This window comes from Pipistrellus kuhlii, unplaced genomic scaffold (genome assembly GCF_014108245.1).
Source record: "Pipistrellus kuhlii isolate mPipKuh1 unplaced genomic scaffold, mPipKuh1.p scaffold_m20_p_10, whole genome shotgun sequence".
NCBI classification, from domain to species: Eukaryota; Metazoa; Chordata; class Mammalia; order Chiroptera; family Vespertilionidae; genus Pipistrellus; species Pipistrellus kuhlii.
Window position 1 is genome coordinate 37,425,863 of NW_023425405.1, and position 25,218 is coordinate 37,451,080.

The window sequence follows — 25,218 nt, forward strand, 5'->3', positions numbered from 1 at the left end:
CATGAACTTCAAAAATTTGGTTGTGCAAGCTGATTGATGTTGAGCCCTCACATCCATTCTTCTCTCTCTCTCCTTTCTTTATAAACTATTCTTTTAAAAATAAAAAAAATAAAATATTGTTGTTCAGAACTAGAAAGAGCTGCATTTTCAAATACAGACCTCAGTCCACACTTTGATACACTGCTTCATAGAACCATTAACTTCCGGATGCCACAGAAAATCCTAAGAGAAATGTAAGAAAAGAGAAACTTAAAGAAATGTTATATACACCATTCAAAATAAGAATTAACATATCTCTTACAAAGTATTTAAAAGTAAAACACCACCTTGTTGGTTTAAGAAGTACCAAATAGTCATGGATATAAATACAACATATGAAACATAGGCAATAATATTGTAATATTATAATTATGTATACTGTTAGGTGGGTATTGGGAATATTGGGAGAACACATTGTAAAGTATATGATTGCCTAACCACTATGTTGTATACCTGAAATCAACCCAAAATAATCTTGACTATAAACTATAATAGAAAAAACAATAATTACTAAAAACCTCTTAAAATAAATGTACCATAAGACAAAGTTCAAAAACTAAAGCCAAATGAACTTTAAAAGATATTTACAACACATATAATTTATTTTCTATTAAATCTATCTTGAGCTACAAAAACAAAAACAAAACAAAACAACAAAACACCACCTTGTCTATGACATCTTCATCTCCTATCTCAATTTGGCAAAAGTTTCACAAGATTTCCTTGTATTCACCGTTATTTTTCTCTAAACTATTTTCCATATTTTAGTGAGAGTAATCTTTTGAAAATTTAAAATCTGATCTTGCCCCATTCCTGCTTAAATCCTCCAGGAATTTCAATTGGCTTGAGAATAAATTTAAGTCCTTAAAGTAGGTAAGAAAGTACAAAATCTGGCCTCTGCCTACACATTGTGCCTTTTCTCCTGCCACTATCCCCCTGGTTCTGTATGCCCTTTCAGTTCTCATTCAGCTCCTGGAATGCTCACTGTGTTTCTCTAGGCACATACTGTTCCTTCTGCCTAAAAGGTGCATAAACTCTTCCACTGAGTTCGACGTGCTCTTACTAATCTTTGAGGCCTTAGTTAAAACATCACTTCCTCAAAAAGAAAAACTACTTTTAACTTCTTGCTTTCTACATTACTAATGTCCCATTTTTTCCTTTTTGCCACCCTTATCCCACATTTATTTATATGTAAAGAATTACAATGATTTGCAAGTCCCATTGGTCTAGGATGCTGTATTCTTAATCTTCATTATATTCTCAATATCCAGGAGTCACGGTGACTGGGAATTCAGAAAATTCACATATATTCTTTGATGGACATTAATCTTGAACACATACTAATTTCAAATTAATGTACAAGATTATTTTTTTCCTGGATAAAAATCCGAGAGAGCAAATTTTCTATTTTATTACACAAAATAATACACATAAACATTTACTCAATTATGCTATCTACTCTCAATAGAATGAAATATATTTAGTATGTACAAAGTATTAGCTGCTATAAATAAATTAACCAATGAATATAGTTTTGACATTATAAGATTTAGCTTATTATTATATGAACTTACCACTTTAACTGATGCAATCTTGTCTTCAAAAGGAATGTTTTCATGCTGCCATGAAAAAAAGGAGACAACAGAGCAATACTAATGTAGAAATTTTATGTAAATAATCCTCCCTTTAGCTGTTTTTGTTGACTAACTTATGCATCACATCTCAATTCTCTATATTCATCCTGAAGTGGAAAAGATCTCATAGAATAACAGAAAAGTAAGTGACACTAAATTGTTTATATGTGCTTTTCCACATCAAAGATGTAGTTCAAAGATAAAACTTCAACTACAAACAAGCAACATGTATATGAACATGCTTATATAAATTATTTTTTTTGCCAAGCTTGCCATAATTCCAATTTAGTCCTAGTATTATCTATGCCAGAGACAGTCGGGTAGTGAGGGAAGCTGTATATATACCAGGATTCCAACCAGCGACCTCTTAGTACATGGATGACACCCATGAAACTAAGCCACACCAGCCAGGATGCTGTATTTCTATTCTTAAGTAAGTTCTTAAAAAGTCCTTCAGCTAAATAGAGCGTGTAAGTAATTTTCATTTATTTGCTATAATAAAAATTAAGATTCATCCACTATGGAAATATTAGATATTAGATTTGGTTTAGTTTTTTTCTTATACATCCTAATTCTATCCTTTTAGTCCTTGTCCTTAATGTTTTACTATGTATCTTTAAATGAAGTTCTACCATAAGATAATACCTTAAAAAGAGGACATTAGAATACTTTGCTTGTGATATCTCCCTCTGGCTTACAAGCGATTATTGGCCAGTTCTTTAGTACTTTCTTTTTATAGACATTATTATTTTAAACAGGCACTATTTGAATAGGCTTACACGCATGTTTATTCTTTTTTTTTTTAAGTGCTGTTTCTTATATTTCACATCACTTAAAAAAAATATTTCCATCCTCCCAGAAGTTTATCCTTTAGAAAATTTTGGACAAACCCTCACAGTTTTTATGTATCTGATAATATCCTATAGTTCAACAACGGATAAATCTGTATGGTAGGTATATAATTCCACACTGAAATTTATTTTCTCTCAGAATATTAAAGCTATTATTCTACTGTTCCCTGGCTTCCAATATTAATACTGAGAAATATGTTGGCCCAAAACTTAGTGTTCTCACAGTGGGCATTGCAGCTACTGCCATCTGTCTTCAGGGCAATCCAACTCTCTACTGAGTGCCTACTATTATAGTTCCCATCTCTGGTTCTGCCTCATAGGTGTTCCTTTTTGGGGAGTGTCTTCCATTTCTTCAAATATAGAAATACAACACCGGTGGGTTTTTTTGTTTTGTTTGTTTGTTTTAATCTAAGATTTAGTTGGTTTGAGGTGGAAGGGGCCCCCAGTATCTAGCTGCCAGCTGGAAGCAATGCAAATAGTTTTCTTTAAGACTTCTCAAGTTTTTAATATCCTCACCTAAATTAAAACCATATAAGAGGGGAATATGATACCCAACTCTGTCCAAACTCATTTGACCAGAGAGCCTTAAAGAACTAATCTTCCACAAAATATAATTTGATAAAAGTCCTGCTCTAAAGCTTCATTTAAAAAATGTATTTTTCTCAACACAGAAAAGAAACATATTCAAAGAATTATCTTCAACAATCCTATTCTACACAAACCCATACCAAAGCTAAAATAATGATGATGATGATGATGATGATGATGATAATAAGCTTTTATAATATGCCAGGATGTGTTAGGCACAAGAACTTTAAAAAATAATGATCTCTGTCTTCAAGTTGTTCAGAAACAAGAGAACTAAGTGAAATGCAATTTGGCAAATGCTCCACTAGCAGTTTGAACTAAATAGTTTCTTAATAGTTGTCTCTTTAAGACTGTGACAAACTGTGTTTGTTTCTTTTTTTAGAAAAATGCATATAAATTTAAATATATCTTGCTTGAGAATTGTGAAATAACAATGAACCTCTAGAAAATAAAAATTGGAAACCTAGGTGTTATAACTGGGGCTCAGAAGAAATGTACTTTTGGCTATCCAGCGGCTGCCAACAGTGGTCCGTGGACCACTGGTGGTCCTTGAGATCAGCAAGGTTGGTAACTGCTGGTTTAAGGAAACCTTTGAAGCAGTGGTTGCCAACCGGTGGTCATTAAGCCATTTGAGCATTTTTCAATTAACTGTTGACAAATCCATTATTCTAGTTTTCAGAAAGCCACAATATGCTGTCTAGAAATATTAAAACTTTCTCTGAAATCAGAATTCTACTTTTTAAAAAATATTTTTTATTGATTTCAGAGAGGAGGGGAGGAGAGATAGAAACATCAATGATGAGAGAGAATCATGGATTAGTTGCCTCCTGCAAGCCCCCTACTGGGGATTGAGTCAGTAACCCTGACCAGGAATCAAACCCTGACCTCCTGATTCATGGGTTGGCCCTCAATCACTGAACCACACTGGCCAAGCAAAATCTCTCTACTTTTTTTAAGTTTACCGAAGTGTTTTAGTTTAAACTGTGATAATCTCATGGCATTAAATAGTTTCAATTCTTCTGTATAATTCTGTGTGTATAAATACAAAAGGAGGCTACATTTATAAATAGCAAATAAAAGGAAAAGTTGACTTTATGGTTTTCTGTTATTCAGCTTTAAAATCTCTACTAGTCTTTTTTGGTAGACAAAACCTCTAATAGCCTAAGGCTTCTTCTCACAATAAATTGTTCCTAAAATTTAGTATCCACTACCATCATCACTATGTGTCTAGCTACTTGTGAAGTCCTAATTGTGAAGTCCCTAATTTTTCAACTCCTTAACACAGGGCAAGTAGATGTATATAGACAGATTTTCATCATAATGTTTTCACATAAAGGTTTTATTTAAAAAGTCATTTTTTAAAATTGCGAAAAAATAGAAAACTACAAAAAAGTTTTAAAAAGGGATAATTATATAAATATGCATTATATCCACTCAATAATTTGTTCACACTATGAAGATACTTACATTGATTATATAATAATATGAATTATGACAAGTGGTGGGGAAAGAAGCGAGATACAAAACTGTACATGCTAAAAGATTACAATTATGTTTTAAAAAAGAGACTGAATCTCAGAGGGAAGGGGGGGTGGGTGGGATGAGATCAGCCAAATAACTTGTCTACATTATATACATAACCCATGGACACAGGTAATAGTGTGATGAAGACCTGGGTGGGGGCTGTAAGGGCTAGAAGTAGTCAATGGGGAACAAAGGGGGACAAATATAATACTTCCAACAATAAAGACATGGGTTTTAAAAAAAAAAGATGGAAAGAAATATGGCAAATATTAAAAGGAGAATATGGTTATTTTCTTGGTTTTCCTTCTAAGAAATTAAAAAATTTTTTTTCCATTGTAAGAATTTATTTCTGAAAATTAAACATATAAGTTAATGGAAGGCTTGCCAATACCTACCACTTCTTTTTCTTATGCAGTCCATTATAGCAAATCATCCTTTCTTTTTCCTTTACCTTTCCAAAACCAAAGTAAAGCTTTTAAGGTTCCTTGCATTAACGTGGAGAGGCACATTCCTCCTAAAACTATTCAGTTAGTTAACTTCTAACACAATACCCTAATGAAGAGAACAATTTTTACCTTATTGCCTTCTTCTTTGAAATGAGGATTAATTATTTTTACAAATGAATAAAACAATTGGCGTATTCTGGAATCTCCAATAAATGCAATATGTTTATCTACAAGGCAGTTCTTTGCTTCACTGAAATCAACAAAGAAACATTAATTAAATAAAATCAGCTTATTGGCACTTCAAAGCACATAGTTTATGAAGAAAGTAGTACAGGATTGTTATACATATAATTACAACTTGGCTTTTAAAATAGGTGGCCATGTTTGTTTAACCTACCAGTTCCTGTATGATCAACTAACTCTCAATAATAACAGCTCCAATTTATTAAGCGTTTAAGATGAACTCTAACCATATTAAGCATTTTATATCCATTATTTCAGAATAAGTCTATGCGGTAGACTTAGCTATCCAACTCCCAAACCAAAAGTCCTTTACTCAAGGGCCTGCTTATCTCTCACCTGAGTTAAAGCAGCTTGGCTAAAAAAGCTCTTTGTTGGGGAGGAATCTTCATTTGGACTCACTTCCACTCCTACCTTCCTTCAGCAATTCTTACCATCATATATAGAAGTACCATATAGTACTTTCTTTGTTTCATCAACCCTTGTCCATTAGATATTATAACACATCATAGGAAATACAAGCAACAAAATGGAGAAATCTTACTTGTTTTTGTATTTATGCATCATACAACTGTGAGGTTGCCAAACTTTCTCTCCAAGAAATCTGCCACTTGAAAGAAGGTACTCACATGAGTCATTACCTATGAAACACAACAGTGTTGGAAACAATAGTTAAATTTTTATATGTTGGTTATCTGACCCCATGTAAGCTCTTTGAGATGAGAAACTACAAGTCTTTATGCTTCGCTATACCTTCTAGGTACATATTACTTATCTACAGAAATATAATACACATTGAGACTCCTTAACTCCTAAATGCTACATTCACTGCTTTGGCAGTTCCCTCTGCTTCAGGTTTTCTTTGTGGGAACATCATCTCAGTCACAAACAGCCTTTGTATCCGTTTATCACTCCTCCTTCTAGTAGGGAAAGAAAGGTTTAAGAAATAAAAGAGGAGACTTTAGAAATGACTTTCTACTACTCTACTAACACATTGTGCATTAGCATATTTGGAAACCTACTAGTTAATCCTGAGACATTTTATCAATCTACTCTGATTTTCACAACTTCCCCATGAGTATTCTACCCCTTTCTGTAAACGTGTGAACAGAGGAAGAGACTTATTCAGGAACCTCTTAATAAGCTTACTAAAACGTCATCCTTTTACAGTCTTACAAAGATAAGACTTAAAACTGGCCACATCAGTATCAGTAACACCATGCAGACTTAACAGTTACAACATTCAGCCTCTCTACTTCTCTTGACATCTTTTGCCTTCCTTTAGGATAACCAAGCAACTCCTCCCAGGATGGTTTGGACTGTGAGTTTTATACAGAAAGTTCCACAACTGGGCAGTCCTCAGTAAACGGGGACAGGCAGCACTCTTCTTCCTTTCGCCATTTTACTGTACATTAGCTTAAATGAGTGAAGGAGTTAGTAAGGGGGTTGGAGGCATTTAAAAAGTTCAAATATGTCAAATGGATGAGGGGAAAAAAGATGTTTAGATTAAATGTGGGGTTCTAATAAAATATATGTATTACTTAATTTAATTTTGAGTTCTTTATTAAATAGTCAACAGCACACTGTTTTACAAATAGGTAAGGTCAGGACAAAACATATGATAAGAGGAATATTACAGAACAAGAATTGTACTGAACCATTCAGACTGGAGATAAGAAAGACCAAAAGATATTTAAAAAAGAACACATCTTTTTTCTCTCAATCCAGTTACCTATTTATCTGGCCAACATGTAGATAAAAAGAAATACAAATTCAAGATATGTATATATAAATAATGAAAGTGTTGCCAATTCAGTGTCATAAATTTTAAAATAGAACAGGAAGGAAAAGTGAAAATACTGCACTACTATATCAATAACAATAGAAAAGGAAAGCAGAATATCAATTATTAAATTTTTGCAATTATATATGTAGTCTGTGCATGTTTTCTTTATTTCAAAGATTTTTTAATAACACCTCTTTAAGGAAACTATAATCAGTTCTTAATTCTTTCCAATTATTAAAAACAAGTTATAGTTCCAAAAAACAAAATTAAGTATATAAATAATCCAGGAGTAAAGAAAGGACTTTAGTAACACACAATTATTTTCCTAAAAATAGCATTCTTTTATAATAGTCATATAGAAAAATCATATTAAATGTTTAAAATTAGGATGAAAATTCCGTATTTATAGCATTTCTACCTCTTCAAATACACCTATTAAACCAAGTAAGATGTTAGCAACACATTTAATTTCTTAGAAAATTATAAGAAGTTGCAAATAAAGGTATTAATTCTGTGGGGTTTTTCTTTCTTCCTCCTTCTTATAAAGTTGTTATTTGGTTTTGATTTTTTAATAGAAGCCTAAACAGAAATACACCTTGATCAATATTCACTTTATGGAATTATGTTATTTGTTAATCATCAATATGATTTTCTGAAGACAGATTTACCATAACCAGTCTTTACCTACAGCAGAAATTGTGTTTTAAAATGTTAAGTTCCTGGTTTTCTCTTCAAAACTACTACTCACACATTCTTTTTCAGTAGTTCAGTTAATAGGAAATAATGGCTCTAATTTGATGCACCCATATCAGAAAAGCTCCACAGAAAACAAAGTGAAGTTGTCACTAAACAAAAAGCACTGTAAACTCAGAATTTTGAGACTACTGGTCTTTCCAGAGAAGTTCTTTCTTTTATAAAAATATGTTTTTACTGGTTTCAGAGAGGAAGGGAGAGGGAGAAAGAGATAGAAACATCAACAATGAGAATCACTGATTGTCTGCCTCCTGCATGCCCTCCACTGGGGATGGGGCCAGCAACCTGGGCAAGTGCCCTGACCTCCTGATTCATAGGTTTGTTCTCAACCATTGAGCCACACTGGTCCAGTAGGGAAGAAATTCTTAGTTTGTTAATGAATGCTAGTTGATGATGACTCTTCTTATAATATTTTATGATGCAAAGTTGTTTTTACAAGCCTGTATCTGAACTTAATAGTCTCTGCATATAAGTTAAGGTTCTGTCAAAGACAGAAATTACAATATATAAGCTGCATTGATAGATAATGTAATGTAACATGAAGAATTGTTAGAAAAGTAAAAGAACTGCTAACTGGACAAGTGAAAAGATGAGACTGCTTTTTATATTTGTCAGCAGAATAAATTAACCTGCTCTAGAAAGGAAAACTTTACAAAATTCCATACTGTAAAAGTGCTTTTTCTGGGGAAAAAATGTTTGGGGATCAAATCAGTAAATATAAATATAGATATAAAATAAGTTAATTTGACTTTTTAAATCATACACACACACACACACACACACACACACACACACACACTGGTGGCATATTTTCCTTTCAAAATTTACCCAGAAAAATCCCAAACAAAAGAACACAACAAAACCAGTCATTATTTTCAATTGCCTCATATAATTCTGATAGCTACTTTATAATACAACAAGCGTGAGATGAAAGTTGCTCAGATAAATCAAGCTACACACATATTCACACCCACACACACCAACACAGAGCAACTAAAGGGACAGAATTATCTACTTCATCTATGTCTAATACTAAGATTATCTTCTTGAATGGTTGTCTCACTCTTCATTCTGTTATCTTAAGCATAAGCATTCTGGTTTGTCAATCTCAAATTGCAGGTTTTTATGCACAATTTTTCTATAATAGGAAGACACTAAAAGCAAGCAAAGTAAGTAAAAAGACAAACATGTTTTGAAAAAGCTGAAAAGCAATATCTAACTCCTGAAGAAAACATCTGCTGTGCTAAGTAAAGCATAGTTGATACTTTCTTTTGAATAGAATACCTCTGGCACACTGCATCCTATTTAGAGGAATCAGCTACCAAAGCTGTGTTTCTTACCACTAACCATGTAAATCTCAGATCATAAAGTTTCCAGTATGATCTGTAGTATACTTTGTTTGCCTAAAATTCAGCAAGTTATATTTTAGTTTGTGCTGAAAAATCACCATTTACATTTTTCTTTAGATAAGCGAGGAGAGCCTCATTACAGTGGTGTCACAGGGATCAGGGTTTTCCTAGCAGTCAAAGGAAGAAAAGGTTAAGAGACCGAGGCTACTTCTTTCTTGCTTTAATTTCTGAAGCCTTGAGCTTACTTTTCTCCAAAACATGTGCTATCTAATATTTGCATTTAGTATGCCTATTGATGGAAGGAATTCAGATTTCAACAAAATTAAAGCATTTGTAGCAAGTTAACTTTATCAATTAAAATACTGAACTATATCCAGATTGGAACTACTCTTAGAGCAATAAATACTGGCCTTTTGTCATAGAAACATTATTTGGAATTTGTAATTATAATATTAATAGACATTTTGTGATCCAGTAATATTAGAGTTTGATAACATTTTGAAAAAAATATAGTTAAAAGTTTAATTATTTTAAAAATGTCATTCTAGTATATTATGTAATAGTAATATTAATAATGCAAAAAAAAAACCACCCTACTTTCTAAAATTGAGATCAGAACATAAAATTCAATTAAAAGCAGAAGAACCAAATGCAAGAAGAAAAACAGTAGGAAAAAGGACTCTAAAAATCTAATGATCTCATATTTATGAAGTTAAGCTTTGTGTGTTAAGTTTTGATGATTTAAAGATAAACAAAACACTCATGGAAGCTCAAGGATGTTTTGTGTGGGGGAAGACAGATAAAAATTATTATAATACAACATGGTAAGTTGTACTAATTGCTGTAAAAACATTGAACTCCTAATTCTGCCCTCTGTGGTGGTGACATTTGAACCAGGCCTTGAAGAAAAAAATCTGTTCTTTCTTTGCAGGAGAAAAAGACCATCGAAGTCACAGAAAATAAACTATTTGTGAGATACATAAAGGGTAAAGCATGCTTAGACTGTGAGCCTGGAGTTTAGGAAGAAGAAAACAGGTAATAAAAAGTAGGCTGGTCAGATTTTGAAGTTCTACATATGCAACTTTTAAAAAGTCACTTTACTGGAAAAAGAATAGGAAGTTTCTCGCTGGTGCCGTACAGGCTGCTTTAATATTTTTAAATGTTTAGTCCAGGTCCCTCTGGAAATGCCTTCCCACTCCATCTGCTATAATCACCACAGTGTAAGAAGCTGCAGGAAGGCAGACTAGAGCATAATGGCTTGAGGCTGACTAACTGGTTGTAACTCCTACCTCAGTCACTAACCGAATGTCCTTAGGCAACTTAACCTCTCATGACTCATCTTTAAAATGTAAATAATACCTCAACTTGCAACTTGAAGAATCCAAGAACATTGATTATAAGACACATTATTATTTTATGTAACAGTAGGAAAATTTTATCAATTAAACTTTGACATGCAATCAAAGATTTAAAAAGTCATCCTGATTATAGAAACGTTACAGATGGGGCAGAGGAGGAGAATCAAAGGTGGTAAATTGCATCTTCCTCACAGAATGCTTATAAATACAAAATGAATTAAAACGGGTAAAACCTGTTGGAATAGCACGTTGTGTTTACCAAGCTTTACTTTGTGCAGTATGTAATTCTTCTACTTTCTGTTTATAAATAAAGCAAGAGATACCAAATATGTGTCTTCTACTGCATCCACTCTCCCTTGCCTGAGGCAAACTCATACCCACACATTGGCCTAAACCTCTATATCTAATATAAGGTCCTTTTTTATTCTAGAGACTTATGATATTGTAATTCAAGCGCATAGTTATCTTTGTGTAAAGGGAACTGCACTTGACTCAATTTTACACTGCCAAAGCATAAGGATGGCTAAAAAGTTCCTGGTAAGATTATTTTTCCCAAACAGAGTCTGGCTCAAGTTCCTGACATTCAGTTTGGGCAAGTACACACACCAGGTGTCCCGCTTCACACTCAAGGAACTGAAGCACCTAGGGAAGCTGGTGAGGAGCTTCTGGAGGAGGCTTTATAAACAACCCCAGATTGCTACACTGACTCATAAATTCCATCTGACATTCTATTTCCCCTGCTGATGACAGACCCCGAAAAGGATGCAATAATCTAAATATAATCATTGGTATCCAAGCTTATCAAAAGATGCACAATGAAAAACTGGGAGGGGAGGGAGAGAAGTGGGAAGACAGATTCTTTTTACTTTTAGGAACACAGCACCAAAGTTACACATAATTGAGTTCGATTACTGTCATCTTATACCAAAGCAGCATGTGATTAACAGTAGTTAGAAAGTTTTCTTCCAAAGTACCATAGATTCATGCATCAAGATTGCCAGTTTTACTGTTGCATGTGCTCTGTTACAGCCATTTCAGGTGCACCGAAGCCCTCCCAGGTCATATGGCTCTGATCGACAGGAGACTGGAGGAGAAAGGCCAAAAGGGTATAACAATTTTTTTTTAATCTTTTAAAATCAATTTAGTGCGTTTATGCAAAAAGCGACCCATCTGTATAGCACTGGAATCTTAAGGTTTTGTATCCTCAAGCATTTGGAGAAAACAAAGCAGCAAAATGCACCAAGACGTTCTGCCCTTGGAAAGACTTCCCGGGATGAGAAGAGCTCGGATTCCAGAACAGCGCACTTGGTGGACGTCTTGCCAGAGTGGGTGCGAAATTAAATGGCAAGAGCGTTCCATGCCCACCTGTCTATTGCACAGTGCGTCTTGGCCAGTTTTATCTCACAGCCACCCAGAGCTGCCCTGATAACGGTTCCCATAATACGAAGAGCCCCAAAGAAGAGATCCCATCATTATTAATTTCCCTCGGCCTGCCAGTCTCTCTCCTAGTGGCAATTTGAGAAAGAGAGAGAAAGCAAACACACACACACACACAAGAACCCACAAGGACAAAGTCAGCATCCCTTGATGACTGCAAGGTCACTCCTTCTGAAGCAAGGAGGTGGCTGCCTTGACAATCATGTAAGCACCCACCGGCCTCCAGCTCGCCCTCACTGGCCCCCCTGGCCGCTCAAAACTTCCCCGGGGCCCATGTGCCCCGGGCAGCGCCTGGACTGGGGGGGGGGGGGGGGGTAGTGTGCAACCACAACAGAGTCCCGTGCACGTGTCTGAGTGGCAGAGGCTGTGACACCTCCTCCACTTGGCCGGGCATCGGGGCCAGCTGTCGCGGCGCCCGGGGGGCCCAGGACCAGGGGGCGGCCCCCGTCGCTGTCCAACAAACAACACAGCTCTCGGCCCGCGGGCGGTTCGGGGGGCAGAGGCCGCCGGGAACAAAAGGCTGCAGAGCCGGACCCCCAGCCAGGGGCGCGGCGACCCCACTGCAGGCGGAGGGGCCCTGGCAGGCGGCCTCTGCCTCCGGGCACCCCGGGCTGGGCGCCCCGGCCGCCTGCCCGCTCCCCACGGGCAGGCGGGCGGGAGGCGCGTCCCCTCGGGCTCCCCCGTCGGCTCCGGGACCCCCGCAGCCCCTCGGCCCGAGGAGGCGCCCCGACCCCAGCGCGGGCGGCCGGGGGAGCCGAACCGCGGGGCCTCCCCCCCACCCCCGGGCGGCCCGCGCCGGGGTCCCCGTCGGCCGGGACACCCGGGGGCACGCGGGGCCGCGCCTCCCCGGGCCGGGCGCGGGCGGGCGGCCGCGGAGCGTGGGCGTGTGTGGGCGCGGGGGGCGGCCTCGGCGCCGCCGCCGTCTCCTCCCCCGGCCGGGCAGGGGGAGGGCCCCTCACCTCGGTAGCGGCGGGAGGCGAGGTGGCACCCCGCGAGCAGCAGCACGGCCGCCAGCGCCAGCACCTTGGCGCTCCTCACGCTGAAGTAGTGGTTGATCTCCCGCTTGCCCAGGGTGTAGGCCAGAGCCGCCATCTTGGTTCCTCCATGACAACAGCGCGCGGCGGAGCGGGGAAGGGGCGCCGCGCAGGGGCCGCGCTGGGGCTGCCGCGGCCGCCGCAGCCAGGCCAGCAGCCGCCGCCCGGCCCCGCGGCCGCCCCCCGCGCCGCCCGCCGGCCCGCCCGGCCCCGCGGCCGCCGCGACCCCGGCCTCCGGCCCCTCCTCGGCCCCGGCCTCGGCCGCCTCCCCCCAGCCCCGTCTCCGCTGCTCCGCCGTGCCGGTAGCCCAGGCGCCCCGGACGCCTGTCTCCTCCCCTTCCTCCTGCGCCTCCCTTTTAGCCTCCTGCCTTAATAGCGGCTGCGTCTCCTCCGAGGGGGGTCCGGATGCCCGGGGCTCCGGGGTCAGGGGCCCCCGACGGCCCTCCGGGGTCACCGGGTCACGGGCTGCGGCGGCGGCCGGCGGCGGCGGCGGCACAGACATGGGGGGAGGGAGGGGGGACGGGGCCCGACGGGGCCGGAAGGCGCACTCCGCAGCTGCCCCTGGCTCCCCGGCTCCCCGGCTCCCCGGCCGCCCGCCCGCCCGCCACCTGAGCCCAGGTTGGGGCACTAGAACCACAGTTCCGGAAGGAAAGGACACATCACACACCGTCCCACTTCCTCCTGGCACCAGGGCACCGGGTGTCCCGGGACGTTCTGCCCCCGAGCCCGCCCCGACGCCACCACCTGGGCCGCCACCACCTGGGCCGCCTCCAGGCCGCAGGGCGCCCGCCCGCCCTGCAGCCCCCAGATGCTGGCCTGGGGTGGGAGGCCTGGGGTGCGACCAGTCTCCACTCTCAAGTCACACAGCCTGGGCCCGTTTCTCCTGTAACTTTTATTTTTTTATTTTATTTTATTTTTTTGTATTTGAAGGTCTGTTTGGCCCAGTTCCAGGGGGGCGAAGATAAGCCAGTGTGCAGAGGGAGCCTAGCGCGGAGCCTCCCTCTTTATTGGCGTTTACACAGGGTGGATGTGCCAGCCAAGGGGTGTGTGTGTGTGCATGGGGCGGCCATCCCCGCTGCCACAGGTGGTTCATGGTTTGTGGTTCTGCATAAAGAGAAGCATCCCTTGCCGAAACCGAAACCGGTTTGGCTCAGTGGATAGAACCTCGGTCTGCGGACTGAAAGGTCCCGGGTTCGATTCCGGTCAAGGGCATGTACCTTGGTGGCAGGCACAACCCCGGTGGGGGGTTGTCCAGGAGGCAGCTGATCAATGCTTCTAGCTCTCTGTCCCTCTCTCTTCCTCTCTGTAAAAAATCAATAAAACATATTGAGAGAGAGAGAGAGAGAGAGAGAGAGAGGGAGAGAGAGAGAGAGAGAGAAGCTCCCCTTGGCCCTGTTCCACCACTGTTTTCTGTCCTTTGCCCTCCTTTCATCCTATCCTGTTTTTCTGTTTTTCTTCTTGGTGTGGCCTGTGCAGCCTTCCATGCGGGCATGCTTTCTGACATTGCTTCCCTTTCTCCTTGCCTGGTGTAGCATGGGCCCTTGGTCAGTGGGGGTGTCTTCAAGGATTCTTGGCCCCCAACTTTCCCACGTAGCTGTTCCTGAACTGGTGTTCATAGGCCCCTCTTAAAATCATGGAGCGTTAGATATGAAGGGACAATAGAGATCTCGTCACCCCAAGCCTTTTCAATCCACGGACTCTTTTTTATTATGTTTTCATCCAAGGACCCCATATCTTGAAAGATTTTGTCACTTAAATGAAATCACATACATCACTGTCGTGGGTGCAATGCTAATAAAGCAATAAAGTTAAAATAAGAGTACAAACACTAGGGCTCTGTTCCCTGCAAGTGCTCAGCTTAATTTTGGCTGTCACTCTTCTAATCCAAGGGTAATCACATGCTGAGGAATTAAATCAGATATTGCTAAACTCAGATAAATAACTTCGCTAACAATATACGGTCTGCCAGTCACATTCCCAGAAATTGCTATGATGTCATCAACAGCAAATTAGAATTTCTGATAAGTGTGTGATAACCAGTGTTAACCCACAAGAGTTGATGGAACGTCTGCCAAAAGTAAAGAAACTTGACATTTTGTTTAATGGTAATTTCCAGAAGGCTTTCTGAAATATTGTAAATAGCGGGTGGACCTCCTCCTTCCCTCTGCCTCTGCTCTGAAGCTCTTCCTGTCCCCCTTTGGGGGAGTGTTGGTGATTTCATCAGTCATCCCTATGTCAATTATCTCCTGTTGGTCTCTTAAAAACTCTCCCTTGCTCCTGGCTGCTTCCTTCGCACCAATTAGTTTTCTCTTTTTAGTGAAACACATCCATAAACTGTGTTTTTGTGTGTTTACCTCTGCATCTTTCTTTCCTTCTCTGACAAGTATCTAGAAAGAATAGTGTTGACTTTGTGGTATCTACTTGCTCCCACTCCCATTCCCTCTTCTACATAACTCTCAAATATGTTGCCTCTTCTCATTTGATTGTTGCTGTTGCCTCGGGCAAGTCATGTTTTCTTGCCTGACTTTCTTATAATTGCAACTCATCTTCCTCATGTCTTCCTCAGTACGTCATCTTCCTCTTACTGCCTTTCTGACATTCTTCTGATCAGACTGAACTTCCTTCAGCTAAAATGTGGATGATGCTAAAAACTACAATAGTTAGTGGCTCCACATTTATTTGTCTGCCCTTACATGGTACAGAATGTTTATTAATGCTCAGCAGGTTACCTCACCTCCCAGTGGTCTGATAAAAGAGAAGCCATCTGATAGGAACACTGTCAACCTATTTTCTCAATGTGCATTATTTCAAAAAACAAAACCAAAAAAACCAAACCCCTTTCCCCCAAAAAAACAAAACAACAACAACAAAAAAAAAACACAACCAAAAAACCCTGTCACACTTTATCTTCCTTTTATTTATTTGTAAGCCACATATTTATTTCCCATTGTACTACAGGAAGCCATGCGGACAAGATGGGAAAGGATAAGGACACAAATAGAGCAGCCAGTTCAATAAGAGGAGCGCAGTTTTGAAGTGAGAATCTTTTGGAACAAACAGTTCCTGCTATACTGTGATCATTTATTGCTGTTTATACCAATGTGATTTTGTTTAACCAAGTATAACTGATAACATTAGTTTCAGATGTATAATACAATGATTTTTTATATATTGCAAAATGATAAACACAATGAGTCCAATTAATATAGTTAATATATTCATTATCATACAGTTACTGATTTTTTCTTATGATTAGAAGTTTTTTTTTATTTAATATATTTTATTGATATTTTACAGAAAGGAGGAAGGGAGAGAGATAGAGAGCTAGAAAAGTGGATGAGAGAGAAACATCGACCAGCTGCCTCTTGCACACCCCCCACCGGGAATGTGCCCACAACCAACATACATGCCCTTGACCAGAATCGAACCTGGGACTTTTCAGTCCACAGACCGACGCTCCACCACTGAGCCAAACCGGTTTCGGCTGATTAGAAGTTTTTAAATCTACTCTCTTAGCAACTTTTAAAAGTGCCATACATGCCGAAACTGGCTCTTCAAAGAAAACTCTCTCATCGACGTTTCTAGCTCTCTATCTCTCTCCCTTCCTCTCTGTAAAAAAATCAATAAAATATATATATATTTTTAAAAAAGCAATACAGTATTATTAGCTAGTTCCCTCTGACTTGAAAAATTTCTCTTCCCTCTTCCCAAGCTATCTCTTTCATCTGTGTCCTTGACTATACCAATACTATTCATTTGAGAACCTGGTCTCTTAAGATTCCTTCTTTATTCCTCTTCACTGTATGTATGTGTATATTCAAATGCTTCCCAGGTAAAGAACCTTCCTTAATTCACTACATTCTCTTCTCCTTAACCATCAAACTTCTGGAGGTTCAGACTATGATTACTGTTCCTATTTTTTCCGACTACTTATTGGTTCTTTAAACACTTGAAAATTGACTTCTGCTCCTATTATTTTATTTAAAGCACTCTTTCAAATGTCTGCCGAAACCTGAGTGACCACATCCAATGTCTTTATCTTAGCTTTATCTTTCCTGACTACGTAGCATAGTTGAAATATTTGCTATCTTAAAATCTTCTCTTTGTGGCTTCCATGCTACTGCATCCTTCTGGCTCTCTTCTGTCCTTTCCCAGGCATCGCCAAGAAGAGCTCTCTTGCTTTTTCAAACCTCCTATTATCAGTGGTGAGTAAACTCATTAGCCAACAGAACCAAATATCAACAGTACAACGATTGAAATTTCTTTTAAGAGCAATTTTTTTTTTAAAAACTTAAACTTCTTTTTGAGAGCCATTTTTTTTTTTTTTAAATTAAAACTTCTAACACCACTTCTTCAAAATAGACTCACCCAGGCTGTGGTATTTTGTGGAAGAGACACAATCAAGGGGCCAAATAGCTGCATGTGGCTTCCGAGCCGCAGTTTGCACGGCCCTATATGAAAGTGATTGGCCTCAATTATCCAAGCATGTAACCTGGGTTCCTCTCATTTGCTCCACAATTCTCTCACATAGGGACAGCTTTGTTGTGTATTTCATAATACCTCAGACTCAGTGTGTTGGAAATTGACTTTGTTTTCCTTCTAAACCCATTCATCCTGTTATGCTTATCATTTAGTTCATTTATACCAATGTCCTTCAAGTTATTCCTGCTAATCTTTGCCTCATCTTCTTTCTCCTCTGCCTTATTTAAAGTATGGTTTTTAATGGGGATGGGGTGTGTTCACAAGATGAGCTACTGGGTAGTCAGAACTAAGTATAATACTAAAACTTATAGTTAACTCCTGTTAAAAATGATTAAAGAAAATAAAGTTCGTTTGTATCACTTTTTGGAGAACTACAAAATAGGGTAGAAAGCTTTTATTGGATAAAGAATAAAGAAAAGGAAGAGAAAAAATAGAAAATAGCTGATTGGCTGTGGCCACATAGTCAAACTTGTCTGGGATGCAAAGAAACAGGGAAATAAGTACAGAGCCCAGAGTTTGCTTGGCATTTGGGCTTGGCTGACTGGATATACTGCATTTTGCTTAAGCAGAGTACTAGAATTTACAGGGACAGGAAAGTTAACTAAGTTTTGGTTTTCTGATGTGGCACCCTGGGGCAGGAGAAGCTTCATCTTGCGCCTAGAAAGTTATTTCAACATTTCTAAGTATAATAAAATAAGGCTTAATTAATATTCCATAGAAGGACTTCCCCTGGTCCTCTGATTTAGTATTTCTGTAGAACCATGCCAAGTGTACTTGGAAAGGAATCCTCAGGGCGAAGCATATTGTGCCTAGGAGCCTATCAAGTGGATTCACAGGTTATATTATCTATTTCCACTTAAACTCACAAAATAGAAGGTGACTTTTAATATCCCTGTGGGGTATGTGAATTGAAGATGATTTTAATTAGCAAGCCCTAGTAAACAAGAGTAATATACAGAATGGGATCTCCTAAAACAAACTCTTCATCAGCTACATTACATAGTTTAAAATAGATATATGCATAACCCATGGACACAGACAATAGTGTGGTGAAGACCGGGGTAGGGGGTGGGAGTGGAGTAAAGGGGGTGATGTTAATGAGAGAGGGAGGGGGACACCTGTAATACTTTCAACAATAAAGATTTTTTAAAGTTATGTCAATATATCAGATATATATTACATATAGTATTATATATAAACACATTATATATATATATTTATTTATATACATATATATAACTTCTGCAAAAAAATCCTAAAACATTTTGAAATTATCAAATTATTTGAAATAAGAATTTACATCCACTCATTATAAACCATGGCTCTTGCTGTAAGTTTATGATACTTGGAGATGAGAGTTACTACTGATATGAAGCCATCAAAATGGACAAATTAAGCATCCAAACATGAATTAAAGCTCTCCCTTTGAAAGCAAAAAGAAGTTTGTGAGCATGTGTGTGCAAAGGTCCAGATGTGCCTCAGCGGTATGCAGATTATTTTTAGCTAAAGGCAATTTCGGTTTCAGGCTCCAGAGAAACTCATCTCTCCTCCCCACCGCCCCTTAACTATCTAGAAGAATTTGAGTTGAGATCTTGCCCATAAGATAACTTCTTTTAACTTATCTATAAAGCAGAGAAAAATTTTTATTAAAGGTCTGCGCTTAGCATCTTGGAATGACTGTTGGAAGCCCCCCAGGCACCTTCCCTCATCCCTAGCTAAGGATGCCTTATACACATATCTCAGTCCCTCTTTGTGTTTCTGACTCTCATGTGGGTGAGGGTCATTCGTGCATGATACTAAATCCGCCTCTTGTTGGTTTATTTGACCAGCCAAAAGAACCAGAGAAGGGAAAGGGGACCCCCCCCCCCACACACACACACAAATGAATGTTTTAAATCACATGCATTTATACCGTGTTTCCCCAAAAATAAGACACCCTCCGAAAATAAGACCTACTTACAGGTTTCCTTCTGAGTGAAATATAAGGCATCCCCGAAAATAAGGCCCCCCCTTCCCCCCTAGGCTCTGTCTCAGAATGCTATTGTTAAACATGAGAGATTTGGTCCACTGATTCTGAAAAAAATGGAGTCACAAGAAATTCACCAGGAAATTCAGGAATTGGATTGTTATGATGATGTTCCAGAAGATGATGACATGATTGTCATTGAATAAATGAGTAAATTCTCGATATTGTAGGATTCACAGTTAGTTTGGTTTGTATTGACAACTACTGTACTACCATACCGTATACAGGAAATAAATTTCCTTTATTTTCATTTAACAATAAATGTGTACCGTATTTTTCTTCATGGAAAAATAAGACATCCCTGAAAATAAGACCTAGCACATCTTTGAGAGCAAAAATTAATATAAGACACTGTCTTATTTTCAGGGAAAACAGGGTATTAGTCTGTTAGTAGAGGAGTACATATTTTATAACTAAATACATATGTGCATAGTTGAAGGGGTGTGTGCTCAAATTTTCAACTGGTATGAATGCATGGTCAGAAGTGAAAATCACTTAGTCACTATACCCGGTTCATTTCACCTTCCTCAAGGCTTATTTCTCCCCACAATGCTGTGGTTTAGGCTCCAACCTGACCCTTGCAACAGGTTTCTACTGGCTTCCTTATCTCTAACTTTTCACTCCCAAATCTCTTTCCCTCCCCCCCTCCCGATTGCTGCTGGAATTATTTGTCTTGGGCTTATAGTGATCTTGTCATTTCCCTGCTTAAACACTTGGTTGGCTCCCTATTGGAACAAAATGAATCCCCAGCCTCCTGACATGATTTAGCCTAACTCTCCCTTTCTTCTGATTAGCTCTCATTCTATCTACACATGCTAAACCACAAGCCAGGAACATTAGTATATGGCACTTTTCTCTTACCATTCCCTTCACTTGAAATCCTTTTTCCCTTTACTCATATTCTGCTTATTTAAAAATCTTTCTTCTTTCTTTTCCTCTCCAGCTTTATTGAAATAAAATTGACAAGTAAAATTGTTTATATGACAGTATACAATGTGGTGATTTGATATACACATAATTTGTGAAATAATAACCACAATCAGAAAATTTACCCCCCCTCCCCCCCTTTAAAGACCTGCTCTATTTTGCCTCTTCCATGAAGTTAGCCCCAGGGCTTGTTATCAGAATACAGTATAACTCCTTTCCTCCTCTGATTTATCATAGTTCTTTGTTCCTATCTATGCTTAAGTGTGTATTCAGCACAGGTGCCAGCCAGTTGGAACAGGGATCTTCCTTGTGAACATTGTGTGTACTGGGAAATTATCAGTTTTATCTTTTGGGATAAATGCCAATGTGCCTTATAGTCTATTCAGTTATTATGTTTATCTTTCTCTTCTTTAGTCTCCTTCCTTCAGATTTTATGCACTGGGCCACAGGGAGTGAGTACTTTTTGTATTATTTGTAGGGGAAAATTGTGAATGACTTGGAAATGGATCAAGATATTATGATTGTCCTCAATGGGAAACTGGGCATTGTCCAGATTATCTGATTCTGTAGTGTCCCTGGATCTTTTATTGTCTTTGAATTATTTTACATTGTTCTAAATTATATAACATGTAGACTAATGCAAATTATTTTTGTCCATAGAAATGCAAATTGTATCTTGTTGGGATTCATTTGATTATTGCCCTGTGGATAGTGAGCAGTTTTGAAGTTTTATGTTTGTTTAGCAAATTTATTTCACCATTCTTAATGTTCATTTATGTGTAGTTCTTTGAATTCTCCTTTGAACCAATTATTATCTTACTAGTCCCCACACTAATGAATTAAATAAAAGCTTTGACACATGTTCATTTTATATCTATCAATATATGAAAGTCATGGTATATCTTCTTCTAAAATTATCTTCTGATACATGAATATGCCTTGAACTTAAAAAATATTAATATTTCTTCAATTCAGGTTAAATATCACTTAATAAGGAACACTGGAAGAAATTGAGACACTTTCATCTTAGAATTTTTATGATTAGGGAGTAGAGAAATATTTTCCAAGTTGAATTTTGGCTTGTCTGAACAAGTGAACAATTTCCTGTCGAAGATTGAAAACTTATTATTATCACAATGAAATTAAACATTAGCTTTTGGATTCTTTGATCATGTTAAGTGTACACAAAACAAGACAAAAACCAAATGCCCAATTTTTATTTACTCAAATATTCAAAAACTAAATCAAAAGAATAAGAAATTCTAAAGTTGCATTTAGTTATTTTATTATATGTTTTTAGTTTTTTTGTTTTGTTTTTTAATCTGGACGATTTCATCTTGAAGAAAAAAAAAAAAGAAATCTTCCCTTTTGGAATTTGTATAAAGTAAACATTTCATATATAATAAGTCTTAAAAACAATATTCTGAATTCACCTTATATTCACACCTGTCCTTCTTGTCTTCAGACTGGGAAATACTTGAAAGTCAACCCTGGGTCTCTAATTCTCTCTCTTTAAATTCTGTTTCTCCCACCTTTTCAGCTTCTATCTTCTTTCCTTCTGTTAACAGTCGTGGTGTTTTCCCAGATGTCTGTACTTTTGAGAAAGTGTTTTACTCTCACCCTGGTTTTAGCCTCATTCACTTTACTGATTTGGACAAAGGTAAGAGAAGAGGAAATGAGAAATAATTGGACAGATTGGAGACAGATTTCAGAAGTAAAATCAATGCAATTTGATGGATTGCATGTGGAAGATAAGGGAGAGGGAGAATCAAGAGTGACTTCTGTTTCTGGCTTGAACAACTGGTGGCTTCAAGGACCCCTTACTTCCATGGGAAAGACTGGATTGGAGACAGTCTCCTTTTGTTTACACTGAAGTATGTTTAAAAATTAAAACCCAGAAAATATAATACCTATTGCATTTTCACGTGTAAAATTTGGCCCCACCTCACTATCTTCAATACCCATCCCTCTAACCACCAACTTTTTAAAACATTTATTTTATTGTTGAGAGCATTACAGATGTTCTTAATCTGCCCCCTCCAGCCGGCTTCAGCCCCACCTGAGGCCTTCACTGGACTATTCTCTCTGTCTATAGGTTATGCTTATATGTCTATACCTTCTTTAATGTCTTCCCATCTCCCTCCTCCCCCCACACACCTTCCATCTGTTCATGCTTCCATGCCTCTGGACTTACTTTGTTTGTCAGTTTATTATTTTTTTCATTAGATTCCACATATAAGTGAGATTTTGTGATATTTGTCTTTCTCTAACTGGCTTATTTTATTTAGCATAATAATCTCTAGGTACATCCATTCTGCATCAAAGGGTAAGATGCCCCCTTTTTTTATAGTGCAGAGTTTTCCATTGTGCTCCAATACCCTCTTGTAGGACAGAAAGTTGCACTTCCTGCTCCAAGTTGCATATTTCTCTTTTTAGGTGAAATCAACATGTTTTGCCAGTTAAAGAAATAAAGGGAGAGAGAGGGAGAGAGGGATGGTAGTATAACAATTATTTTGCCCTGGGTCTTCCTTAAGGGTTAAGATAAATTCTCCTTTCTGTAGGATAGTTGTTTTATTATTATTATTTTAAAAGTTTTTATTGGTTTGAGAGACAGAGGCAAGGAGGGAGGGAAAAGAGAAGGATGGAAAGAGAGAGAGAGAGAGAGGGAGGGAGGGAGAGAGAGAGAGAGAGAGAGAGAGAGAGAGAGAGAGAGAGAGAGAGAGAGAGAGAGAGAATGAAACACTGGTTGCCTCCCATACACCCCTGACTGGGGACCAAACTGCACCCTGGGCATGTGCCTTGACTGGGAATCAAACTAGTGACCTTTCAGTGCACCTAGTGATGCTTTGAACCACACTGGCCAGGGTAGAACAGTTGTTCTAAATTAGCTGGAAATTTGCAGTTTATTGCTTTTTAAAAGATATTCTGTCATTTAGAGAAGGCAAATATGAATATATCCCATCACTTCTAAGGTGAAAGGTGTTAAGCATTGATCAGATTAGAGTGGGGCAGCTAGAATGGGAAAAAGAAATCCTAAATGACTTGCCTGGTTTTAAGCCTTCTGGCCCAAATGGTACTGACATTTTCATCAAGCAGGCTAAGGAAAGCAATAGCGGTTAATTAATTTAGTGGTGATGCAGCTGACATGGCCTGAAACTGCCCTAGGCCTCAGGTAAGTCTAATGTTGTTAGCAGCATCTTGGCCTTCCACTTTACACTGTATCACATTTGAATGTGTGTAAACAAATCATGATGCTTTTGTGTAGGGCTGTGTCGTTCACAGGGATGTGTGAAAATGTTAGGTGATGTCTGTAAGGCACTTGAAATGATTTATTCTTTAGCCAGTTTTCCCTAAGGGGTAGTTTGTCTCTAACCCTTCTAATAACCATCTAGCTAGATGATAAAGAGCAATCTTCAGCTCAACAATTAGTGGGTTTCAGGAGATGACTCATAGACCTTACTCTATGCACATACAACATATACTTACCTTCTCCATCATGTGATTCTATCTTTCTATTTGTGTGTGTGGTGGGGGAGGGGGCGAGATGGGGGTATGACATTGAGATATCATTTTCAGTTTGCAGAGTGGCAGGTATAACTTTGTGGTCCTTATGAAAAAAGTTTATACTATGGGGGTAGAATAATGTAGCAAAAAGAGCGTAAGTTTTGAAAGAACAGTGAACAGGGTTTGTCACAGGCTCCAGCATTTACCAGCTAAATAATATACCAAATCGTTTTACTTGTTGAACTTCAACTTTCTTACTTGTAAAATGAAGATAATAACATCTATCAACACTCAAGGTTGTTTTCATGACTATGTGAATAATGTACAGTTTTTGATACTTGGGTGATTGCTCAATCAGAGATTCTTTCATCCTTCAAAGTTCCTTGTCACTAGTAAATTCACCAGCAGTTCTTAAATTTGTTCTCTGCCAGTCCGTATCTACAAAGTTAACATTTATGACTTAGAGACTGGGTGTTTGTTTTTTAAAATTTTTAAAAATATATATTTTATTGATTTTTTACAGAGAGGAAGGGAGAGGGATAGAGAGTTAGAAACATCGATGAGAGAGAATCATCGATCAGCCACCTCTTGCACACCCCCTACTGGGGATGTGCCAGCAACCAAGGTACATGCCCTTGACCAGAATCGAACCCAGAACCTTTCAGTCCGCAGGCTGACACTCTATCCACTGAGCCAAACTGGTTTCCGCGAGACTGGGTGTTTAATAGAAAGTAGCCTAATCAAGCACAGATACATTCCTTTGAAATAACCCTTGTTTCAATCTGTTAAACAATACTCCAGTATTTACGGGGCCAGAAATAGGATATTGGCGACCAGCTATAATTGTAAGAAATATCAATCATGCTCTGTTAACCATGATTGTTTTGTTCTGATTAAAGAAGGCACATTCTAACCTGGCTGGGAGTTGCACCTGGAAATGTGGCCTATTCTCCCTATCACAGGAGCTTCCCATTATCATGGAAGGATTAACAACCTTATTGCAGACAACAGAGCCACCTGCCCTTTGCATATTGCCAGCTCTTTGAAGACCTCCCCCCCCCCAACCTTTGCATACCCATAGACTTTTGCAAATTTCCAGCCTGCATTACCTGTAAACTGCTCATTTGTTATACCCGTTGCCAACTTCCCATGTAATCTTTGTCCTTCCATGCAATATAGGCAGCTGGCTTATGATGAGATGTAGAGCAGATTTTTGTGGATGGCTTGCTGCTCTCCCATA

At 39.0% G+C, this 25,218-nt stretch overlaps 1 protein-coding gene across 4 annotated transcripts in view; it reads right to left on the bottom strand.

The window, feature by feature from the left end:
* The window catches only part of CASD1 (CAS1 domain containing 1), a 37,874-nt gene extending 24,651 nt beyond the window's left edge, over positions 1-13,223 (bottom strand). Inside the window, exons 1-6 of one of the 4 annotated variants that reach the window (XM_036429399.2) lie at positions 12,965-13,102; positions 6,103-6,242; positions 5,867-5,976; positions 5,212-5,332; positions 1,614-1,658; positions 160-222 (exon numbers count right to left, since the gene is read on the bottom strand). In XM_036429399.2, coding sequence (XP_036285292.1) covers positions 160-222; positions 1,614-1,658; positions 5,212-5,332; positions 5,867-5,889 — 252 coding nt within the window. In that variant the 5' untranslated portion in view covers positions 5,890-5,976; positions 6,103-6,242; positions 12,965-13,102. Of the gene's footprint in view, positions 1-159; positions 223-1,613; positions 1,659-5,211; positions 5,337-5,866; positions 5,977-6,102; positions 6,243-12,964 lie in introns of all 4 variants that reach the window. The other 3 variants (XM_036429398.2, XM_036429396.2, XM_036429400.2) reach the window with 3 other exon arrangements.
* Between the last annotated feature and the right edge of the window lie 11,995 nt (positions 13,224-25,218).